Below are 24,614 nucleotides of genomic sequence, written 5' to 3' on the forward strand. Positions count from 1 at the left end.
TAACGGAATACTTTACCAGAAACATGCTCCGATAATTGATCGGCGTACATTTCCACAATCTGAATTGCTTCTTCCTCCGTCAGATCGGGAGTTTCGTACAGAGAAACCGACACCTCTTTGCCGTCGAACGAAAACGAGATGTCGGCGCGGTCTCCCATGACGATCGAGATGTCTTCTTGGGGCGTATCGTACAGTTGAGATGTTCGCTCTTCGTGAATCGTTGAAAGAGATGGTTGCCGTGCCAACTCCAACTGCTCGCGCTTGGGCTTGGTTTGATCTTCAAAGCCGAGAAGGGAGGCCGAGCTGGCCACGGTTCCCATACAGTTCTTCGCCTCACAGGTGTAGGTGCCGAGACAGCAGGTACCGTCCTGTTAGTGCATTTGAATTATTTTACCATTGAACAATTTGTTAAAGTAAGCAACCCGCAATGGCATTTGGACACACTTCTCTTCCCTGCTTGTCCAGACTTAGGACATGCAACGCAGGGGAGACATGAGGAGGTCGATACAATTTTCTAGAGTTTACGGGATTTCTAGGGTTTCTAAGACAGATTCGGTTGATGTATTGTTCCATCGTTCTTTATTTTAAACGTGTTGTGTGATGCAGAATGGAATCAAAGAAAATCTTTTTTAAACACGTTTTTTATTAGGTCCTATTGCGGCTATCGATTTCGACCATATAAGGTCATCTTCAGGCCGAGCTATAATATATTGTTTAATGATACAATTATAATGTGGTGATGTCTTACCGTCATACGGTGAAATGAGGAAGCATGTAATATTATTAACGGTGTTATATGTATTAGTTATCAGGAAAGCTGTAAAATTTTATTAATTAACCACATTTACAGCTTTCCTGATAACTAATACATATAACACCGTTAATAATATTACATGCTTCCTCATTTCACCGTATGACGGTAAGACATCACCACATTATAATTGTATCATTAAACAATATATTATAGCTCGGCCTGAAGATGACCTTATATGGTCGAAATCGATAGCCGCAATAGGACCTAATAAAAAACGTGTTTAAAACAGATTTTCTTTGATTCCATTCTTCTAAGACAGACCCTACACAACTAGTTCGGTAGTTGGCCCAGGATACAAGGTCAAACACCACCTTGGACCCGCGTCATCGGTGATTGCTGGAGAAAATTTTTTTAATTGGCTTGGGATTCAAAGCTACGATACCTGAAATACAAAACGAGCTCATTGCAAACTGTACTCTTAATTGCATTTATATATCCAATGATCGCGCGTCGTTCAAAGTCTATTTCTCACCGATCAAAGTCCAAAGGTTGGTCTCCGTTCAAAGTCCACACAATTTGCTCACCGTTAAAAGTCTAAAGGTTCAATTCAAACATTGCTAATCAAAGTGATGCTGATGATAATCTTGAGGTGTAAGATCTTAAAAGTTAAAAGTTTTCCGCCCCTCATTTTGGGGTGGTTTAGAAAAGTAGATAAAGCTACCGATCAAAGGTCGCTTGCCGATCTGTTTCGCAACCGGATCAAAGTTCAAAGGTGAATTCACATTTGTTTAACCCAAACGATCGTTTCCTTAAACAGAAGGCCAGTTCAATGACACATTATTAAGATTTAAAACGCATCTCGTGTATGAATAACTCGCCTCGCCTTGTACGTTCTTTAAAAATTGACTTCTTCGATTGAAATCGTCTTATAAACTCCAAAAGTTGGTTGCTGTTCAAAGTCGAAACTTTACGCAGGTCTACAATCGGTTAAGATGGCGCTTGCGCACACACAACTGCAAGGTTAGGCGATAAAACTTCACACCTGTTTCGATGGTTGCACTTTTTAACGATAAGTGTAAAAGTTCGTGCAAAAACTGATTTTTTAAACGCCATGAAAAGTTTAGATGCATAATCTTTTACAGACATTAGTAGCACTGTCGGAACTTGAGGAACGAACACATTTGGAAGTGGAAATTTTTCGGGTGTCAAATTTCGAATTTTGAGAATTTTTAGGGTGTCAAATGTTAAATGCGTATATTATTTTTACAGTATGGTAATAAAACTATATTAAATTGTTTTCATGGTTTTTATTTCATATCCCAAATTACATACATTCCTTCACGTACCTACCAGTAAAGATTTTATCAACCAAATATACAAGATCTTGAACCTACTGTAATTCGGGTTCGTAAAATTCACGCAACATAGGATTTACTTTCATATAATCAAGGATGTAAGTAAGTGGGTTGATAATGCGAATTTTTATGATCTTCACAAGACCATTTAAGAGATGAGGAATGGGGCGCCAACTTTGAACGGCGAGCAACCTTTGAACTTTGAACGGTAAGTTCTAGTAGGCATTTTGCAAACTGCACCTAATTGAATTTATCTATCCAAAGATTGCGCGTCGTTCAAAGTTCATTCCTCACCGATCAAAGTCCAAAGGTTGGTCTTCGTTGAAGTGTACACAATTTGCTCCCCGTTAAAAGTCTAAAGGTTGCTCGCCGTTCAAAGTCCAAAAATTCCCTCACCGTTCAAACGTTGCTAATGAAAGTGATGATAATCTTGAAAAGTGAGATCAAGGTGAAGTTAAAAGTTTTTCCTCCCCTCATTTTGGGGTGGTTTAGAAAAGTAGATAAAGCTACCGATCAAAGGTCGCTTGCCGCTCTGATTCGCAACTAGAAGTTAAATTCAAAAGTCGATCAAAGTTCAAAGGCGAATTCACATTTTTTAACCCATACGATCGTTTCCCTAAACTGAAAGCCAGTTCAATGACACATTAATAATAATAATAATAATAATAATTTCCAATGTGCGCGTGTGAATTTTATTTTGTTTTTTTTTTGTTTTTTAGGACCCTACATAACTTCACCAGACACAGACACTAATCGTTACTTGATTTTAATCGGTGCGATTAGTTAACCAGGCTAGACCTGAGTTCTCACAAGAAACACCGACCATAATAATAATAATGTTTATTCCCACAAAAACATTATTAAGATTTAAAAAGCAATCTCGTACATGAATAACTCGCCTCGCCTTGTACGTTCTTTAAAAATTAACTTCTTCGATTGAAATCGTCTTATAAACTACAAAGGTTGGTTGCCGTTCAAAGTCGAAACTTTACTCTGGTCTACAATCGGTTAAGATGACGCTTTCGTACACTTACAACTGAAAGGTCAGACGATAAAACTTCACACCTGTTTCGATGGCTGCACTTTTTAACGATAAGTGTAAATGTTTGTGTGGCAGCAGTGGCACTGTAACAAGTTCGTGCAAAAACTGATTTTTTAAACGCCATGCAAAGTTTATATGTATAATCTTTTACAGACATTAGTAGCACTGTCGGAAATGTTGAGGAATGAACACATTTGGAAGTGCAAATTTTTGGGTATCACATTTCGAATTTTTGGAATTTTTAGGGTGTCTAATGTTAAATCTGTATTATTATTTTTACAGTATGGTAATAAAACTATATTAAATTGTTTTTATTTCATGTACCAAATTACATATATTCCTTCACGTAGGTACCACATATTTCATTTAAAATAAATAGTTATAAAAACAATATTATCTCGATCCATCCTAGATTTCTCATTTAAAGCTAGCCACTTTACATACATTTTGTTGTTTCTACGTCGAAAGATTTTCTCAACCAAATATACGTCAGGATCTTTAACCTTCCGTAATGCGGGTTCGTAAAATTCACGCAACGCAGGATTTACTTTCAGTACAGTAACTGGGTTGATAATTCAAATTTTTATGATCTTCACAACACCATCTAGGAGGCGAGGAATGGACTTTGAACGGGCCGCCACCTTTGGACTTTGAACGGCGAGCAACTTTTGAACTTTGAACGGTAAGTTCTAGTTTTAATATCAGCATTGAGCTGACCTGGGAGTGTTTGTATGCACACGCACTATCGTGACACAACCTTAACCGATTGTAGTAGACCAGTCAGTCTTGTCGTAGTCATGGCGAGTGTACAACCAAAACGCGGAGTAGTATGTTGAATGTGTGTGATTCTTATTAAGTACCGTTTTCGCGCAGTGTATGGTCATGCAACTGTGACTCCTCCTCCTGGGACGGAGGTTGAGTATCGCTTAGATGTGTGTCATGTCACAGGGGGAGCCGAAATAGAAACCTATTAAGATTACACCAAATTTTACAGCATTCACCGATGACGCGGGTCGAAGGTAGCGGTCTAAAATATCATCCAAGATAATGGATTCAAAATGGCATCCAAGATGGTGGATTCAAAATGGCTTCCAAGATGGCAAGCGAATCTTCAAAATAATTGGTTGTTAACTGCCAAAGTACCCACTGCCGAAATACCTCCGAGTAACGAAATATGACCCCGCACCTCGGAACAATTGCCGAAGTATGGCACCCCCAGCCAACTGCTGAAATATCTTCTCGCACCCTAACAAACTGCCCAATAGGATCTCGCACCCGGACTAAAACTGCAAAATTGGACCTTACACCCCCAGCCAACTGGCAAAATACGACTCGAGCCAAGTGTTAAAATTCCACGGTCCAAAAAATTTTCCCAGGGGCGACTTCTATATCCTCGTTATGCCCCCCCCCCCTTAAAAACACATAAAGGGAAGTAAATAAACTTACCTCGCCCGATGTGATTTTGTGTATATCGCCCGGTTTTAACTCTTGCCCATCTTTGTACCACTTCAAAACGGGTTGCGGAACACCTATCACCTTGCATTCCAAATTCACAGCCCCCTCTTCCGATAGCACCGCCCTGAGTGGTTCCAGAAACTTCGGCATTTTGTAATGCTTGGGCACTATGAGCTTTAGGAAGGAGGACGTGACGGACTGCCCGTAATCGTTAGTGGCCACGCACTTCCACTCGGCTTGGTCCACAAATTCCAACCTTGCAATATCCAGGTGACAAATTCCGAAGTTCTCCTTCAACACATTGTAACGTTCCAGCTCATTTTCCACTACCGGACGATCATCGCGAAACCAAAACAGCGTGGGCAAAGGCGAAGTACTCACTGAAAACCATGCGTTAACCTCACTTCACCGCTACGACCTCCTCTCACCTTGCACAGTGAAGCGTAAGTGGTCGTTAATCTTCGCCTCGCAACTTTTCAAACCTTGAACGAATTTAGGAGCTTGACTTTTAGAGAGCAGTTGCATTTTTTCATCGTCGTTCAGCTGATTTTGAATGTCCTCAATCGTGAGTTCCGCCATGCTCCTAGCTTCGCCCATGCAATTTCGAGCAATGCAACAGTAACATCCCAGAGAGTTCGTGCCGGTCAATTGGTACACGTCCCCAGGTTTCAATTCTTGCCCATCTTTATACCACAACAGTAGAGGAGTTGGCGAACCGACCACCTTACATTCGAATGACACCAAGCCTTCTTCGGTTAAAACAGCTTTCAGGCTGTCCATAAAACGAGGTTTTCGGAAACGTTTGGGTACTACAATGACTTGGTTATTATAAGATGGTGGTACTTCCGGCGCTTACTTGTCATTTTAACCTCGCATTTGGAAACGGAAGTGCCACCGTCTGCGTTTGAAGCGACGCACTTCCATTCGCCGTTATCGACAGCCTCGGTGGGTTTCACTTCGATCATGAACTTTCCTAGTCCGTCACTGGCCTTCTTATACCGACTCTGGGGTTCTTCATCTTCAACGCGCCCTCCTGAGTTGTACCACTGAATCGCTGTAGGCCAAGGGGGCACGAGAACTGAAAGGGTATTGATAATGGCGTTGCAAAACGTACAGGTAACGTACCTTGACAACTCAAAGTTAGAGGGTCCCCAATTTTGATTTGAAAGTCTTTCAGGTGTTCCAAAAATGTTGGCGGTGTCCCAGTGGCGAGTGCACTAAATCGGAGGATATAAATTTTCAAGTGAGACTACAACTTACCCTTCTTGCACGTTTTGGTCGGCGGAAACGTGAACCTTTGAGCTGGAGTACGCTTTTCCCATACAGTTTGTGGCCTCGCAGATGTAGGTACCAAGAGAGGTGGGATCATTCGCATTGGCAGAAAGTGCGAAAATATCGCCGGGCTTAATTTCGTTCCCATCCTTAAACCACCGCAACGCAGGCGTCGGTACGCCCACAACCTTGCACTCCAGCGATACGGTTCCCTGGTCGGTTAGAAGCGCGCGCAATTCTTCGAGAAAACTCGGCGCCTTGTATATTTTTGGTACTGAAAATGGAACCCCTTAAACGCCCCGTATTGCCACGTGTCACTTACTGAGAATGTTAAGATGGCACGAGCTCGTAGCCTGTCCGCCGAGGTTGTACGCGTTGCAGCTCCAAATTCCGGCATCTTGTGGAACTACCGAGCTGACATCGACGCAATAATAGTCCCCTTCGCTTAAAAATTTGAACCTTTCGCCTTCTACAACTTGTAGGTCGTTATGTAACCATTCAATCTGGAACGTTTTATTAATAGATCCGTCACGAACGGGGAGGCACGTACCGTTAGATCCGTCGAGCTCTTGATTTCGACAAGAAATCTCCCTCTCGTGCCCACTTTGACCGATAGGTCGTTTAGCTTTCTTAGGAATAAGGGTGGCTCGTCTGGACCGTTTTCGTTAACGTGAAGCTCGAACGTTTTTGAGTAGAGTCCTTTCGTTGATCGCGCATTGAGTGTGTAAATTCCCGAGTCTTTTTTCTGCACGTTGTCCAATATTAGCTGCACGTTACTTCCCGTTATGTTCACGTTGCTACGGTTGTCGTTTTCCAAGGGAGCTCCATTTCTTGTCCTGTAAAATAAATAAATTGTATTAATAAACGCCCGTTGCCACACAGACAATAAAACTAGGAAAGAGTGGGGGCAGCTCAATAAGCTGATCCTTAAACCGATAGTTATTTTTATACAAATCAAAAAAATATTACAGTACCTTATATATAGTGCCGTCTGGACACGATGGCTATCCTATTTTGCTTTATCTCCCACGAATATCTTTTTTGCATAGGTTCAAAGAAAGGTTAATTTATTCCTTGGACGCTACTGAATTTATCGCAGTTTTTTGTTTACACTCCTTCCTCTTTAACAGTTTTATGACATGGAGCCACCTGAATTACGAGACGCCTTCTTGGCTTAAGTTAGAACGGACCGTAATTAATCTATTTCCGCCGCTTTACTCAGTGTCGATCTTGAACTTTGCGTAGTACTCGCGTAAGAAAATAGCACTCAAAAATGTATATTTTTATTCCAGACCGCTTGCATGACGTTCTCGTGGTTCATAACCGAATGCCCTAACTTCTGAACTAATCCCTACCTCTGTTGTTAAATATTTTAGCACGCCTAAAGTAGTACTAATTAGTTAACGCGGCCATGAACCAATCGTATTCATTCCCTTCCCCAGCCAAATGCGTCCATCAAAAATGGCAGCCACTTAATATTGCCAATTACCGCTTCACATATCAACATGAATAATCCTGACTTGGCTGTTTTGGACAGTAAACCCATATGCACCACTTCATGCAAATGATGATGTGTAGTAGATTTACTGGCGTCGCCAGTAAATCGAGTTCTGATAGCACTGATTAATCATGCCAAATCGCTGCGATAAGAATTCACACGATTCGTCCCATTTCGTTGGTTCCGTTTCGTATTTTCTAGCTGGCACTAACTATGGGTATAGTAGATTCCGATCCGGTTTTCAGTTTTTCTATCCAGGGAAAACGAAGAAGAAGAGCGGAAGCTCGAGCGTTAGGGTTAGGATTGTCTTTATAAACAAAAGAAACCCAAGCGTTACCGATAGTTACGGAGTTGTAAGCGGAGGGTGTACTTTTGCATTTGGAGATCTGCTGATCTGCGAATTACTCGGCAAATTTGAATTTTTGAACGAGCTGGACGTGACTACCTTGGCCTACTTTCCAAGGTCACCGCAAGGTTTCTAACAGAGGGCAACGCTCACAAAAAATGAGGTCAATGACCTTGAGAATGTAGGCTTATGATCTCGGATGGCCTTGAAATTATATAGGGTCAATAACCTCGGATGACCGTAAAACTGTAATTTGACACCACAACAAATGGAGTGAATGTCCGCGGGTGACCTTGAAAATGTATAGGGTCGATGACCTCGGATGACCTTAAAAATTAATGGGGTCAATGACCACGGATGACCGTAAAAATGTAATTTGCCACTACAACAAATGGAGGCAATGCCCTCGGAAGACCTTGAAAATTTATAGGGCCGATGGCCTCAGACTGTCTAGAAAATGTAATTCGACACACCAAAAATGGGTCAACGCCCTCGGATGCCCTTGTAAATTGATGGGGTCGATGACTTCAAATGACCTTGAATGTGAATAGTGTCAATCACCTCGGATGACTGAAAATAAATGGGATCAATAACCTTGGATGACATTGAAAATGAAGTCACCGCTCTCGTGACGCGCGACTTTCTTCCAAAGTGACCGCCCACGTCAAATTGACCTACTTTCCAAGGTCACAGCAAGGTTACTAACAGAGGACAACGCTCTCAAAAAAAGGGGTCAATAACCTAGAATGACCTTGAGAAGGTATCCCAATGACCTCAGATGTCCTTGAGATTATATAGGGTCAATGACCTCGCATGACCGTAAAAATGTAATTTGAGACCACAACAAATGGAGTCAATGCCCTCGATGACCTTGAAAATTTATAGGGCCGATGGCCTTGAAAATGTAATTCGATACCCCAAACATGGGGTCAACACCCTCGGATGACCTCGAAAATTAATGGGGACAATGACCTTGGATGACATTGAAAATGAGGTCACCTTGACAAAGTGGTCTTTTTGCGGACTTGCGCCATTCGTTATAATTTTGTGAGTGTGAAACGGGTTTCTTCTTACATTTGCCAAAAACCCTTTGCCGGAAACGTATGTCGAACTTTCTACACGTAAAAAAAAGCTGCATACACCAACCAATACGAAACCTAACTTGTGGAATTTTTAACTGGGCGAACTCTGTGGAGGTTAATGCAATTTCGAACTAATAAGGGTAATTAAAAAGTACTGTAATTTCTATTTTTTTTTTGTAATTCAGAAATCGTAACAAATACCTTAGGGGTGCCGAAGGAATTCTTGTTAGACTTTAATAATTTGTTACTTTATAATATTAATTAAATATAGTAATAAGTATTAACTGGGGAAGTTATTTGGCGACGAGTTGAAAATTTTACTTTACTAATTTTCAGTTTTTGAAGCTTCTCCCATTTAGGTACAAAATTCTGTCAACGCCGTAGAAAGTTAGATATTACATTTACAGTACGGTTATGACCGGATTATTATGAAGCGAAAGTGACATTAGTTCTGAAAATGATCCCTTAGATATTTTAACAATGCAGAAAAATCTATAGTCTAGTAACATTTCTTTGGATAGTATATTAGAACAAATTGTATAAAGGGGAAAAAACCGAAAAAAGTAATGTGGGTTCTGGTTCTCAATACGATTCCATTTCTGAAGGAATAACGGTTTCGGTTCGGTTTTCCGTTGAGAAAAAAATACCGGTTTCGGTCCGGTTTTCGGTTCTTTTTCGGTCCGGTTCGGGTCCCTGGTTTTGACTTCAGGGTTAGATTTATCATTTTTTAGGGGAAGGTTGAAGATACAATTTAGGGCATATTGTAGTGTTTGATACGTTGTTAAAGTGAAACCTTCCGCAGGTATGGGTAGCTTTCATTTGCTATTAATATACAGGGCGTTGGGTATCGTGAAGAATTTGTTGTACATAGTTACATAATTACATAGATTCGTCTATACGTAGTTACAGAGTGGAATTTTCCGCAGGTGTATGCAGAATTTTATATTTTAACAGCTCGCAGGAAGGTGACTTTTTAACTGAATTATAATCTTGGTTGGCTGATGCGATGGGTCAGGGTTTTTTGTTTATGTGGAGGTGTAGAATACTTGTTGAATGATTCCCGTGTTAAAAGATTGGTTTTCGCGACAAAATAAAAGACCTCCTGGGTATGGTTGCCACTAAAGCGTTGTATCTAAATACCAAATGCGATAATTATTAAATGTTATTTGAATACTGTTATGTGATGGATCTCGAAACTATTTATTATAACGAGACAGGCCCATGTCCTAGACAAAATGGCATGCACCTGGATTCTAACCAAACACAAATGATACATTTCGCCCGTGCAACCCTGGTGTGAATGTGCCACAATATAAAGTCACGATTATGAGGGAAATGTTGGCGTACAGGTTGAAAGCTATTATAATGTCATTGTAAAATGCAAATTTGGAAATGAAATAAGAAAGTAGGCGAGTACATATCCTGGAAGGTTTTCAGTAACTTTTTTCCTTCCTTGTATTTAATGAAGATCCTGGACTTTCTTATTTCTTTTACGTTTAAACGTCGATCGCCTAACACAAGGTCCTCAAGAAGGACTATGTTTTCGGCCGTCATCATATTCACCGTCCTTCCTGCTCTGCTGGCATATTCCATGAATTTCCGTCATTTTGCTCAGGGTTTATTGTCAATCGAGAGCTGATCATGGTTCAGGATTCCCATATGGTTTTGGCAGGTTTACCAGGCAGAAAAAATACTAAGATACTAAGAAGAATACAGATCAAATAAACTGATCGTAATGTCCAAATACCCACATATAGTACAGCACATATTTTTCTGAGTAAATAAGGAAAGATGAGAAGTAGAATTGATCACATTTCACATTAGTCTGTTGAACCTTCATTTATACAAATTCTCTCACGTTTACATAATATATTTCTGTTGTAGTATCTATTTTAGGGTTCTATGCAGACAGACGGTGTTTTTATTTTTAGACAAATTTCTTTCATATCTCATATATGAAGGTGGTAGGCACTTGGAATCGTCAACAGTAGTGTTGTTCATAAATAGTGTTGAGACGTTACGTATGCACCTAATTAATTGAGATGAATGATCCAAAATGCTGGGTGCAGATACTTTGTGAGCCAAGGTCTACGAATGCGGATTGAAATGCGTCGAGTGCCTGCCAAGGTTATTATCATTACCAACTTGAAGATGAAAAACAAACACAGAGTACCACAACACTGCCGCATTTGAAGTTTTGAGTTGGTTCCAAAAAACATATCGACAACAGCTGTATATAAATTTGAAATAATAAAGCAAATAGCGAATTGAAACGCTATTTTTGTTGCCCTACTAATCTATTTTAAATGATCTCATCAGAATTCCGCCTAAACTATAGTGAGCATTGTCCTTTCGGCAAAAAAAAACAACACAAAAGCCATATCTTTATATAACATTACGGACGCGTTTCATCACACCTAAACTTAAACATTCTAAATATACGAAAACTCACCCGTCGTTTATATTATGGGGAGAAACTCTGGCAACGTATTTCCCATTGCCGCTATTTTCCACTGAACATTTACAACAGTTGCTCACTTTTTGCCCCATCACTTATATTTCGCTATAACATCCCGTCGAAAAACAGTTTGGGGTATCATCATTTTTCAGCGAACACGAAACTCGTCGAATGTGAACATTTTAAGGAATTGGGGAATTTCTACGAATTAATAAGAGCGCGCGATTAAGACTGTAAACTGGCGTAAATATTCGACGCCGTAGGATTTCTGAGCTAGTATTTTTAACGCTCGTCGGCAGCGTCATCGAAATCCCATTCATTGTTGCTGTGACGAAAGCTACGTTTGGACGGTTTTGCTACATCTAAAAGTCTTATTCTGAGCCTATTTTTTGCCCATATATGGCGAACAAGTCAACCTATCTTGCGGATGGGCCAAGAAAACTTTAATGAAAGGTCAGAGTACCTTGAAATAGATTATAAGCAGAGCATCTGAAATGCGTGTTCTTTAGTAGTTCAATTGGCCCAATTTTTAGCGTAACGGTCATTTCAAGCTAGAGTTTTGAAAGGAAGATGGGCGAAGTGAAGTTTCCTTGCATGTTTCATAGCCGCACACGGTTCTCCCAAAAGAAAATGAAGGTCAACATCTCTTTATAAGTACGCTTTCGTCAATGAAAACTCGTCAATAAACCGTGTTTGGCTTGGCCTGAAAGGAACATGTAAAGCGTCTTCAAGTACACTCAATCAATACTTCAAAACAGAATCATTTTGTTCCTCCCAAAGTAGGCCCGAGCCCTACAATGGGCGTAATAAATATGCATCTGTTGCAATTTCGAATAAAATACAGGTAAACTAAGAGGGCTGGGCACATTGTTCTCCAGAGAGTTGTAAATCGCCCCATTGGGAGTCCACCAAAACCGACACCATCAGATGGAGGAAGGTGTAACGATACTCCTGTACAGGCTAGTTTTAAAGTTCATTTTACGTACCTAATTAAAATGTTAAGTCTAAATATAACCATGACTCTCAAGTGCGAATGTGAAAGTATGAGATTAATGCATCAAAAGGAAATTATTTATTTCAGTTCATTGTAGCCGACTTTGGATTTTAAATATTGCCGCCACGAACCAGGAAGAAAATTAGATCGCGGCGTAAATAGAATTTCGTTCATACTATATTCTTGTAATAGCGAATTGAGGCGAAATCTTAAGAAAATAAAAATAAAGAACCCAGCGAAACGATCTCCATCGAGCCACCGTATCTAAGTCGAAGACGATCTTCACGGCACTCCGGAGAAAATTAAGAAGATTGCGAAACAACCGAGGACGAGTCCCACTTTCTATTCTGAGCGCGGTCCGTGTACTTTTGAGATCGCACTGAAGCTCGCCTGTGATTGGCCAACCCAAATTCGAATAGCAGCCTGCAGTGGGCGGCCCTAGACCTACTCGACAATCGCAGAGAGACCAAGACTGCGTTCCGACTCCTGGTGCACATAAACAGTACACTTCCAAGGTATTTATAAACTATCATAAAACCTTGTTTATCGTTTTTCGTAGTTTACCCCGTTGTAGTTTATTGTATCGTAGTAATGTCAAATTTAGCTATAGTGTCACAGTCATTATAGAACAGCATGTATATGTACAGTGTGTAAAGCGATGGGGTATACAAGAGGGAATTTTTTTTAAAATAATGATTTATGAAAAAAATTTATTCTTCATGATATGTTTTGCTTGCTTTGAAAGTACCAAAAACGTTTCGATTGTTTGTGGATTGATAGCAATACGCTATCTTGATTATAATGTAGAATGATAACTTTCAATAACAAAAATTAATTTTATTATTTTTCCAGATTTCTATAAATAAATTTTAGATTATCGAAACGTTATTGGTACTTTCAAAGCAAGCAAAAAATATCATGAAGAATAAATTTATTTCATAAATCAATATTTAATTAAAAAAATCCCACTTGTATACCCCATCGCTTTACACACTGTACATATATTGTAAAGGCGACTTAATTCCCTGCTAGTGTTTTGAGTTCAAATAAGTGCTTTGTGAGTGAGTACTGTTTGCTTTTATGTTAACGATTCGAGTCTGAAAAGCGTTACGCACTTACAGCAGTTTGTTTTGATTTTCGATTCAGTTATACCTATACTAATTTCTGAAATAAAAATTAAGTTTCTTTCTGTACTCGGCGGTTCTAGGATAAACATTTTAATTTCAGTTAACATAATAAAGATAGAATTTCCTTTTTGTGCCGTGAATTTTGTGAATGAATGAGCTAACCCTACTTTTACAGGAGTTTGCCGCCTCGATCCCCACTTCTTTTAACATGCGTTATTTACAGATTAAAGGCGAATTTCTAAGAAAATAACGTAATAGGTTTTAATAAAGATTATTGATTTTTATTCATTTATCCTTTCCCATTTCCTCGAGGCCAGAAAAGGACCATCGACTGAATGCTAGCCGGAGCCCGACACCAATTGTTTTATGTAAGAAGAACTTGAGGAATACACGGTAGGAAGAGTTGAAAAGTAACCAGCCGGTTACAAAGGCTGCCTCTTAAAGATTCTCTAGACGTAGGAAGAAGTGCAGACCCCAAGAACATGAGCGAGAACTCCTAAGGTTATTATTTTTATAAAGCTTTTTACGTTCTCTGCAGAACGTTGTAGTGTTTTCTAGAGCAAATTCTGTAAATGGTTTTTTTATTACAAAGAAACCTCTCTTGATGGTCACGTAAAAGCTATTAAAGTTGTGTTATCGCCCGTCAGACTGGTACGGATAACTTTTCCACGCGATTAACAGGTCGGTAACGCATCCGGTAAACATTGACTTAAAAATATAGAGCGCCAAACTCATTGGGAACGCATTGACTTTTAACATTTGAAAATATCAACATTTTGGAATAAACAACCCTCTTAACGAAACCACAAAAAATTTAAATCCGTAGCGAGCTCCCGTTACAATTCTCCCTTTGGGTTTTTCCCTTAACTGAGCAAAATGTTCAACAACAATCTTTGAAAGTTGTCCGAAATGCATCCACAACTTCTTTGGCTTGGCTTATGCTTCTGAGAAATCAGCATAGCGCCTGCATGAAGCTCTGGAAAACTTTTTATTGCATGAGAGCGCATTTAATTGCTTTTGGAAGAGCTTATAAGACTCATGAAAGCATTTAGAAAGCTTTTAAGAGTTTTCTAACCATTTGCAGAGTTATTAAGTGCATTCTATGAATTCTTTAAAGCTTTTGTAGAGATTTAGAGACTAGAGTAATCTAGATCCAGTCCAAACGGCGAAAGACTTTTTGGCGTTAGGAATTACGTCACTAAAATTAGATTTGTGAGATAAAAGTCAAATTGGTCATACAACCGTAACGACTAATTTAAATCTGGAAACAGACCAATCGATTCGGCTAATGGATTAATGGCCCATACGTCAAATAGTCGATTAATCAAGTAGGTAATTATAGTAGATAATGTATTAAGGGATAAAACAAGAGTATAATTCCCCGAGGGAACAGTAATACTCCGAGCGACGTAGTCGCGAGGGTATTGCGTTCCCCGAGGGGAATTATACTCCGTTTTATCCCGTGGTACATTCTACGTTTTATTTTTTATTGATAATAGTAGAATTACTGTTGAAAAGTAAATTAATTTGCAAATAAAAATTTCACATCTGATTCGCGTTGTTGCATATGGGGTTGGCTGCGACTGCCATGGTTACCTAGTTACGTATATAAACAACAAAAAATGCTGCGTCCGTCATTTTGAAAGCAATTTTTGTGTCGTTTGGCTTTGTTCAAGAACGGAAAATGTTGGAAGGGAATGAAGATGATGATGTTCCCATGGGGGGAATAAAAGAAGCTGAAGACGCTCTTAAGGAGTTAGTGCCGGCGACTTCAAAAACATTATATAAAAAGAATACTCCAAGTTTTGTAAATTGCGATCGGAAAAATCCTTGAAGATTGTGAACGAAAAAATTCTTTTGGCGTATTTTAGTGAACGATCTAAGCAGGGAAAACCGTCTTGTTTGTGGACGTACTACTCCATGCTTAGATCCATGCTGCGTGTGCGAGAGAACCCAGATATTTCAAGGTATTATTTATACACATTATTAGTCGAATTTGGACAATCTAAGACGTTTTTTTGGATTACAGTTATGGGCAATTGAAAACGTTTTTAGAAATAAGAATCAGGAATTTTAGCCCAAGAAGTCTAAGATTCGCCATTCACTGTCTGAGGGAAATCTGAAAAGTACCAAGGTGTATTTCAAAATATTGTTTTACACACAATTGCTACGACAATGGATCTGTATCACAACCTACCAAATGAATGAAGTTAAGTATCGTAAAAGAAGACCATTTTAAGAAATATAACATGGTTACCAGCTATGAAATGTCATTCTCGTTCCTTCTGTAGGTTTTGACTTATATTACACGATTGACAGCTAACCCCTGTGTTTGACTTTACCGTAAATGTCAATTAATTGTCAAAGTAGTCCTATTGTTCTGACAGGGAATTAGATTTTATAATTCCCGTTGTTATGACAGCGGGAATTATGGGTCTGTTTATGTGGCTATATACTAGTATTTTAACCACCATGTAAATTATCAATAAAAAATAAATCAATTAATGGACTAATGAACCAACTTGAAATTAGGCAAGTAGTTGATTCAATAATTAGGTTAGAATTTAAACAAAAGTAGCGTTGCGGCCCCAAACTAGAATTCGTTCCTTTAGTAGTTGCTTCAAAAAAATTATCCTAGTACGACAATAGCACATTTTTTAAGAATTAAAAAAAAAATCTATTGTTTGCGTTTTGGCCGTCCGTCCGTCCGGACCCACTTCTACCGTTTTGAACTACTTCTAAGGGAATAGTCCTAGAGTCCTAGAATTTGCAGTAGGTAGCCTCTACCTTGAAGGTGTGCCAGACGACCATCAAATTTCGCTGTCTAAAAGCCCCCCCCCCCGAATTATTTCCTGAGATGCTGTTTTTGAAAGTAAAACGTGCATAACTTTTACATACGACAACCAATTGGTGTCAGATTTTGCATGCGCACATGTTCTACCCTTCATGGTATTCTAATGAAAGGTCTCATCGAAATAAATTGGTTTGTACAAACTTTTTTCGAAATCAGCGACGGGGCCTGAGGGGGGGGGGGAAATTAATTTTATTGTATTCTAATTAAAGGTCTCAACGAAAGGAACCGTTTTCTACCAACTACTGTTCTTCTTTCTGTCGTCTTATCAAAGTATAGGGTGGAATGGGAGGGGGGGGGTAACTAGTTTTATCTTTCATGGTACTCTAATGAAAGGTCTCAACGAAAGGAGTTAATTTCTACCAACCATGGCCCTCCTACTCGACCTCTTATCGTGATCGGGTATATTCTCTTATACCTCAAGAACGAATTGTCGGAACAGGGTACTCACAAAGGGCGATTGAGACGTCTTCAAGAAATATATCCATTGGTGATGTCAAAACAAAAGATATTTCGGTTTTAAAAAATGCGGTTTATCTGCACAAGAGTTGTGCACAATTTATACTTGTTTTATTTTTGGGAATAATCAATTCGATTTACATCTTCGAGAATGTGACGGAAGTTTTAAACGCGGTCGGGGTAAATACAAGCTTCATTATTCTGAAAAATTCCATACTTCGAGAGCAAGTCACAAAATGGTTAGGTATTTAGTACGAACGAGGGTCTTCAACCCCAATAATGTAACTAACCGTTACGAAACTCAAAGAAAAAACCAGTAGCAGTTAAGTCGTTTAGTATCATTTTAAATAGCTTTGTGATTGTGTGTTTTGGCAATTCGCGCTTTAAAAAAATATACTTGGTGGGCCAAATATGCGATAGTAACATCTAAGTTTTAAATAAAAAATGACACTACGAGAGTTATCCAAAACAACAGGAATAGATACAAATAAGCCATTTGATTAAGTGGATATAATATATTAGTTTCTACGATGTATACGTCTACTACAATGTTTAAAAATGCTCGAAATATTTTTAGATCGTACCATGTAAATTTAAAGGGTGTCACAAACATGCCTAAAGCGTCACATTACTTTTCGAAATGGGCGTTTTAATTAGCCGAAGGCACGCGTGAAAATAAACCACTCATCTTCTTCCAAAATTTCTAAAAGAAAAAAGATTTCCTATCGGTGCCATAAAAGCAACTGCTTCAATACACAATTATTTGATCCGTAAATGGTCAGGTCCGTATTTTTAAGTATACATTGGGCACTCCGGTGCCTCATTAGGTAATCGATCTTTACACTGTTTTGATTTGAGCATCAAGCTCAAGTTTTCCCTGATTCATGGCTAATAAATTGTGATTAATTGCAAAGTTTTTAAGTAGATATTATTACCTTCTGGCGATTAGCCGGATGTTGTGTAATTCTCGAAGAATTCGGTCGAGTCATGACTCATATAAATTGAATTATTATTTTTTAAATAACCCTTGATTTGACATCTAATTTCTTTTAGGGTTCTAGTGTCATCCTAGTCTATCCTAATTTTTGGGTTAATTACAAGTTTAAGCAAATCAAATCCGTCTGTGAATCTCATCAACCAGATCGACATGCACTTTCATAGACAAGAGGAGTTGGGAGGATAAAATGCATACCTTGTCGTTACGTTTGTTATTTGGTGTACTTAATTCAATATTGAGGGTTGATTGAATCTCTATTATACAAGGAACAAGAAAACCTTAGAGTGCATGAAAAAAACTCAAAAAGATCTCTATTACGTAAAGCCGCTTTTCGAGGAAACCATTGACAATTTTACTTGATCATAGGAACATTTTTTTATGTTTTCTTAGATTACTTAGCAACATTCATCTCGAAATACAACTTTAGTCTAAGTTTACCATATCCAGAACCTTCAGATACCTTCTGGATTGAAGAAGTTCCAGATAGTTAACAATATATTTCATGTACTTTAAGTAAGAGATTCGGAATGATATTTTTCACAACTGAGAAAGGAGTGGAGTTGCTTTGAAATCTATTTGAACTGGCCATTCTTTGGCTTATTAAATGATTTATTAAATTAACGTTTGATTTAAATGATTTAAATTCAATTTTCTTCGACTCGATTCTTTGTTCTATGAGTTATGCAAAATCGAAGAGGTGATCAACTCTAAATCCACTTCTAACTCGAAGATTTCTATAACCTCATCACTCCAAAAAGGGCAATTATTCCGAAAGGTTTAGTAAGTATCGAATGAATTTGGGAAACGCCAACCTTGATTTAGGGCCGGTATTATAAAAGTACAGTTCAAACGGCGATTGAACGTCAAACCAAGATTGAAAGCGGTTGCGTATTATAAACACCTTGGGAAGAGCGTTTGGTTAATCTCCGTTTGAGCTTACGATCCCTAGGATGGTAACACTGCGGGCGAACCGAGGACCAATCAGAGCGCAGAATTTTTAGTGGCCGATGCGTCAGCTGACAGTGACAGCTGATGACGTTTACGTTCTTCGCACCCATCGTTCGTTCTTTTCGCTTTTGTACCATTTGCCCCTGCCACTGTAACTGTGCTGATCTGTTCATCCCCTTGCTAAATCGTTTTACATAGCGCTGTTTTGCCTGCCACTGTGCCAAGACAAGTCATATTTACATATAATTGAAAATAAACGGGCGGACGCCTCTACTACCAAGAACAAGGTAAAGCATCAGGATGTCATTAGTTGTGAGTTTTTTGTTTGCATCTATATCATTCTGTGTTTATACTGCACACACGCATGGAAGAAAATTGCAGAGAAGTATAACGCTGCATTGACTGAGCCACATTTGAGTAACTGAAGACAAAATATGATCTAGCACAGTGAAAAACCTTACTGGTAATGAAGCTAGAGCTGGTGACGACAGCCCACCATTGATGGGCAATTATTAATTAATTACCACACCCAGTTGCGTAAATTTGCAAAAATCATAGAATTTCCATAGAAAAGTACAAACCTACTTGTTTGTTTGGGGGAAATTTTAGTGCTCGAATCATGTTTTATGGGGATCTAACAGTATCCTTGGATAACCGAAATCTCTGCCGAAATTCCTCTTCATATCACTTGCCGAAATGATCAACACGTTCTCTAAAATTTCTGCTCTTCTTCTAATGAACTCATCCTCTGATGAAGAGTCATCGTCGCTTACTTCCCACAGTAACCGATCTCTTGCAAGTCCAATTTCAATTATTTCCATTTCGTTATAAATATTAAATGACAAAACAAAATAAACTGGTTACAGTTCTTTACACGTGCGCGCGCCTAATCTCCGTTTGGACGCCAAAATCCGAGAAAATTGCCGGGTTGACTTCAATCGGAGATTGAGCTCTGGTTACGACTTAAACGGCGTTTATAATATGCGCAATCGCACTCAAACTACGATTGAACGCCAATCTCCGTTCAAGCGGGCTTTATAATACCGGCCCTAAGTGGTTTGAAAAAACGGATCCGGCGAAGGTCGGCGATATAGTCATTTTATATGCCTATGAGCAATCAAGAAATAGTGGGCCGCTGCGGAAAAACGTGAAAATGTATGCTCTGAATTTACATTTCAATTTTTTCGAAATTTCGCCGTGAAGTTCGAAATTTTAGAACTTCTAAGAAATGAGTTTCTAAATAAATGATATTGGAAATTTATAAAATAAATTTGTCAACCCTGGTGCAAATGTGGTGCGTTTTTTTAACTTCTATGGAACATTGTTTTTTAATTAGTTTCGGAAGGCTCATGAGCGTAGATGTCTGGAATCAGTGTCATCGTCACCTTATTGAATGCTATTGGGTTATAATCGCTGTCTCAGCATTAGGAAATTCTGCCTTTTTACGTCTAAAAATGTGTAGACGAAATTTGGTTCCAATTGGTTCAGCCGTTTAGCCGGAAATGAGAGTACAGACCGACAGAGTGATAGACCGATGTTTGATTCGGGTTCCTGGTGCTTCAAAACGTGTATTCCCGTCAAAAAGGGGGGGGGGGGGTCGTTTTTTACCCCAATGCAATACGTGGTATAAATGCAGCTTTGGAAGTCGTTGCTACTATAGAGCGGGACCCTTAATAAAGTTTAAACCAGATTCAATTTTTAGAAAACCGTAACAACCAGTATTTGTGTTTGGAACGTAAAATATAACACCGCGAGTTCTGGTATTTATCGTTAAAAAAGTACCCGGTGACCCAATAGAACTGTTCCGCGGCCATATCTCGAGAACCGTTCGTCGTATGACTTAGGGTTAAAAAAAATTATTGGGTAGGTAAATCGGTCATGAAGAATCGCTGGAAAATATTTTCAAGTTCTAAATTTTTTTTTCGCATTTTTAAAGAGAATTAGTTTATCTATCATCTTCGTAAAAACAAAAACTCAGTTATTTCAAAAAACAAAGATGGCGTGGGGCGTTCAATAATTGTTTTTGCAATAACCTGCTTTAACTTCTTAACCGTGTGACCGATTGAAACAAATTTGATATCCTTGAAAAGAGCATTCCTTGGGCAACAAGAATCGAAATATAGTTATTTTAGTGGAATCCTTCTCCGCCAGGGGGCTAGTTTTGACACTACGATCCAAAATTCTAAAAAATTCAAAAAAATCAAATGGAATGATATGACTTTTTCTTTATGAAAAAGTAGCCAAATAACACCCAAAGAGACCAGTGAAAACCGTTTTTCAAAATCTCGTTCCTATCCTCAAAATTAAACAAATGCACGATGCATTATCAAACATCCGTAATTTGTAAATTATTCTGCTGTGTTTACATTCAGAAAGTGCAGTTTTTTGAATTTGTAATCTTTTCTAAAATGCCGATTCCTTGTTGCCCAAGGAATGCTCTTTTCAAAGATATCAAATTTGTTACAATCGGTCACACGGTTAAGAAGTTAAAACAGGTTATTGCAAAAACAATTGAACGCCCACGCCATCTTTGTTTTTGAAATAACTGAGTTTTTGTTTTTACGAAAATGATAGATAAACTGGTTCTCTTTAAAAATGTTAAAAAAATGTTTTTAGTTTATTATGCGAAATTTAAAGAAAATGCAATTTTAAAATTTAAGGTGGCAGTAACGCCCTCTGCTGGTAATTTTTAGAACTTGAAAATATTTTCCGACTATTCTTCATGACCGATTTGCCCAATAATTTTTTTTATCCCTAAGTCATATGACGAATGATTCTCGAGATATAGCCGAGGAACAGTCTTATTGGGTCACCCGGTACAAAGTTTGAAGTAAATAAATTCTAACGGATCTGTTTTAAACACGTAGCGATACGGCTTACCACGAAAATTAGAAGGACGTTTTTTTGCGACATACCAAATGAATTCTGTGTCGGGCGACGACGTATCAATTTCTTGAGCCTCGAGCACTGCAGTTTTGCCTTTTTCGATCGTTAGATGCTGGATCTCGGTATTCGTGGGACTTTCAGAGCGAGTGTCTTTCTCTGTGCTCCCTAAAAATGAAAAGCAAAATATCTTTTATTTATTGCAGTTTCTGGAGAATTTGGGACTTTCTCAAAAGCTTTATTTATTTGTGCAGGTGGCCATCGCGTCTGCGGTGGTCACAGGTTAATTTCGTTTCAAACAAGAAAAGCAAATGGAAGAAGCGTTCATCTAAACTTAGACATAACATGTGATTACTTTTATATTTAGAAAACTTATTAAAATATTTTATAAGTCCTACATGTTTTTGGAACTACTCGGATATTTTTAAACCGTAGATTTATGGCGCAAAGGAAATAAGGCATCCGCATATTAACTAATTAAATCGGATGTGTCTTTTTGAAAAAAAACACGCGAGATTTAAGGATGAAGGAGTTTTTTTAAGTGGGTCATGTACAGATATAACCGCAGTTTATCGCAATTTTGCAGGAAATTTGGGTAAACGCTGCACTTGAACTCTTAGCAAAAGGACCGGTAAGAATGCCATCTCTATAAGTAAAGCGGGAATCCAACACTGACCTGATACAATTCTCATGTTGGGGGTTTTAATCGTTAGTATCCATTAGATCACTGCACCGAACGGTCAAAAGGAAATACTGGGCAATACAAACACCAGCTTGAGCTAATTTTGGATCAACGTCGTCGGCGGCATCGAGACGCTCGCACGTTATACCTACCTACCTTACAATAAAATTGGTTTTGCGAAACTGCGCATAAAAACCAAGAGCATCGTGTCACTAGATCAAACATCACTTTTACAACATTTTTTGCGTAAAATATAGTTGTAGTAAGCGTTTCCGAATTAATTTGCCGTGTTTTGATTTTTTTTTTATAATCACTTAAAACTGTTGTGAAGTGTTTTATTCGGACAAGAGGACCCTACGAGAAGATACAAGCAGAAAACTCATAATACAAGCATTTAGGAAGCCAGAAGACTTCGGGTAGACCATGGTGCAATGTGTGCCTACCATGGAATAGAAGATTACTTCGACTTTTTGAGTTTTAGTCCACTACAACGATCCTGGTCGTTAGGAAACTTGTTCCCTACGCACAGTAAATGAGAGCAAATGCGTAAAACGCACCCTGCACTGACATGTGACAACTTTTTGGCTCTACATGGAAATTGGTTTCTAGTCTATAACTTTTGAATGAGAAGTCTGATCGAAAAAGTACGAATTGTTTTGGATTCTACGCACCAAAATTAATAAGAAAAAGTGTTTTCCCGAGAAATTTTGGTGTAGTCGATTTTTGGTTAAAGGGAAGGTTATACACTGCCTTTTTTTGAGGCCTGAAAAAAAATTGCCTCAGATCGACGCGGAAAAAAATTTTCTTATAGAATGTGGCCTCTAGAATCCATAATTTCAAACAGCTCCAAGATTGGGCTACTAGTTCAAAAGTTACAGCCCTTTCAATTTTCTTTCGAAATTGGTTTCTAGTCTATAACTTTTGATTGAGAAGTCTGATCGAAAAAGTACGAATTGTTTTGGATTCTACGCACCAAAATTAATAAGAAAAAGTGTTTTCCCGAGAAATTTTGGTGTAGTCGATTTTTGGTAAAAAAGGAAGGTTATACACTGCCTTTTTTTGAGCCCGAAAAAAAAATTGTCTCAGATCGACCCGGAAAAAAAATTTTCTTATAGAATGTGGCCTGTAGAATCCATAATTTCAAACAGTTCCAAGATTGGGCTACTAGTTCAAAAGTTACAGCCTTTTGAATTTTCTTTCGAAATTGGTTTCTAGTCTATAACTTTTGATTGAGAAGTCTGATCGAAAAAGTACGAATTGTTTTGGATTCTACGCACCAAAATTAATAAAAAAGTGTTTTCCCGAGAAATTTTGGTGCAGTCGATTTTTGGTAAAAAAGGAAGGTTATACACTGCCTTTTTTTGAGGCCCGAAAAAAAATTGTCTCAGATCGACCCGGAAAAAAAATTTTCTTATAGAATGTGGCCTGTAGAATCCATAATTTCAAACAGTTCCAAGATTGGGCTACTAGTTCAAAAGTTACAGCCCTTTGAATTTTCTTTCGAAATTGGTTTCTAGTCTATAACTTTTGATTGAGAAGTCTGATCGAAAAAGTACGAATTGTTTTGGATTCTACGCACATCGCAAATACTATGCGAAGTATTCGAATACTTCTCAAAGTATTCAAATACCTTGCGAAGTATTCGAATACTAAATATTTGTGAAAGTATTTGTGTTACAAATAAGTACCTACTCTGCTTCCATAAAAGTATTTAATTACAAAGTATTTGAATACTTTAAAGGATTTGAATACTAAAAAGTATTTACAAAATCGAATACTGCCCAATCTCAGGTGCGGGGGTAAGAAGTGGGTTTTCTCGGGGCATTTTTTTCCTTGCACTAATGTATAGTTTTTGACGTGGAAAAATGGAGATTTTTTGTACTTAACAGAAGTTTGTAAATATAACTACGACCCTTTACCTTCTAAAAACTTTGTTAATTTTGGACCTACCCACATAATTTTTCGTAAATACATAAATAAGTTTTTGTCTAAAAATAAAAGATGGCGGACATTTTTTAAATATTTGCCCTAGTACGAGCAAGTGGGACTTTTAGAAGGAATGTAAATAAAGATGTTCCCTACCTACACATTAAAAAAAATAATTAGCTTGTCTCTAATTTGTTCAACCCTAAGATCCAAACTGCCTAGACAGTTAAAGATTGCCAATTTTTTATTTTGGCCATTTTTATGTATTGCTATGTCAAATTTCCAATTTGCACAAAAGACAATCATTATTCCACTAATTGTGAACCAACTGTTTATGTTGTTACCTGAAAAAGGATAAAGAACTCATCTGAAATTGGTTCAAAATCAAGTGACATTCCTCCTTGACTAAGCATACAATATCATGTAATGTTTTGTGTAAAAGTGTAATGCAAGAGTGATCCCTGCAAGATTATTGTCGATGTTGA

At 38.3% G+C, this 24,614-nt stretch overlaps 1 protein-coding gene across 5 annotated transcripts in view; it reads right to left on the bottom strand.

The window, feature by feature from the left end:
* Positions 1 to 22,318, bottom strand: part of LOC116172464 — an 80,266-nt gene extending 57,948 nt beyond the window's left edge. For 2 of the 5 annotated variants that reach the window (XM_031489685.1, XM_031489684.1), the window contains exons 1-10: positions 22,198 to 22,318; positions 21,554 to 21,689; positions 6,429 to 6,714; positions 6,201 to 6,381; positions 5,867 to 6,152; positions 5,732 to 5,823; positions 5,463 to 5,684; positions 5,035 to 5,415; positions 4,598 to 4,986; positions 17 to 368 (exon numbers count right to left, since the gene is read on the bottom strand). In XM_031489685.1, coding sequence (XP_031345545.1) covers positions 17 to 368; positions 4,598 to 4,986; positions 5,035 to 5,415; positions 5,463 to 5,684; positions 5,732 to 5,823; positions 5,867 to 6,152; positions 6,201 to 6,381; positions 6,429 to 6,714; positions 21,554 to 21,689; positions 22,198 to 22,213 — 2,341 coding nt within the window. In that variant the 5' untranslated portion in view covers positions 22,214 to 22,318. Of the gene's footprint in view, positions 1 to 16; positions 369 to 4,597; positions 4,987 to 5,034; positions 5,416 to 5,462; positions 5,685 to 5,731; positions 5,824 to 5,866; positions 6,153 to 6,200; positions 6,382 to 6,428; positions 6,715 to 11,256; positions 11,498 to 21,553; positions 21,690 to 22,197 lie in introns of those variants that run through there. The other 3 variants (XM_031489682.1, XM_031489681.1, XM_031489683.1) reach the window with 2 other exon arrangements.
* Positions 22,319 to 24,614: the final 2,296 nt, after the last annotated feature.

This window comes from Photinus pyralis, unplaced genomic scaffold, assembly GCF_008802855.1.
Source record: "Photinus pyralis isolate 1611_PpyrPB1 unplaced genomic scaffold, Ppyr1.3 Ppyr1.4_LG5, whole genome shotgun sequence".
NCBI lineage: Eukaryota > Metazoa > Arthropoda > Insecta > Coleoptera > Lampyridae > Photinus > Photinus pyralis.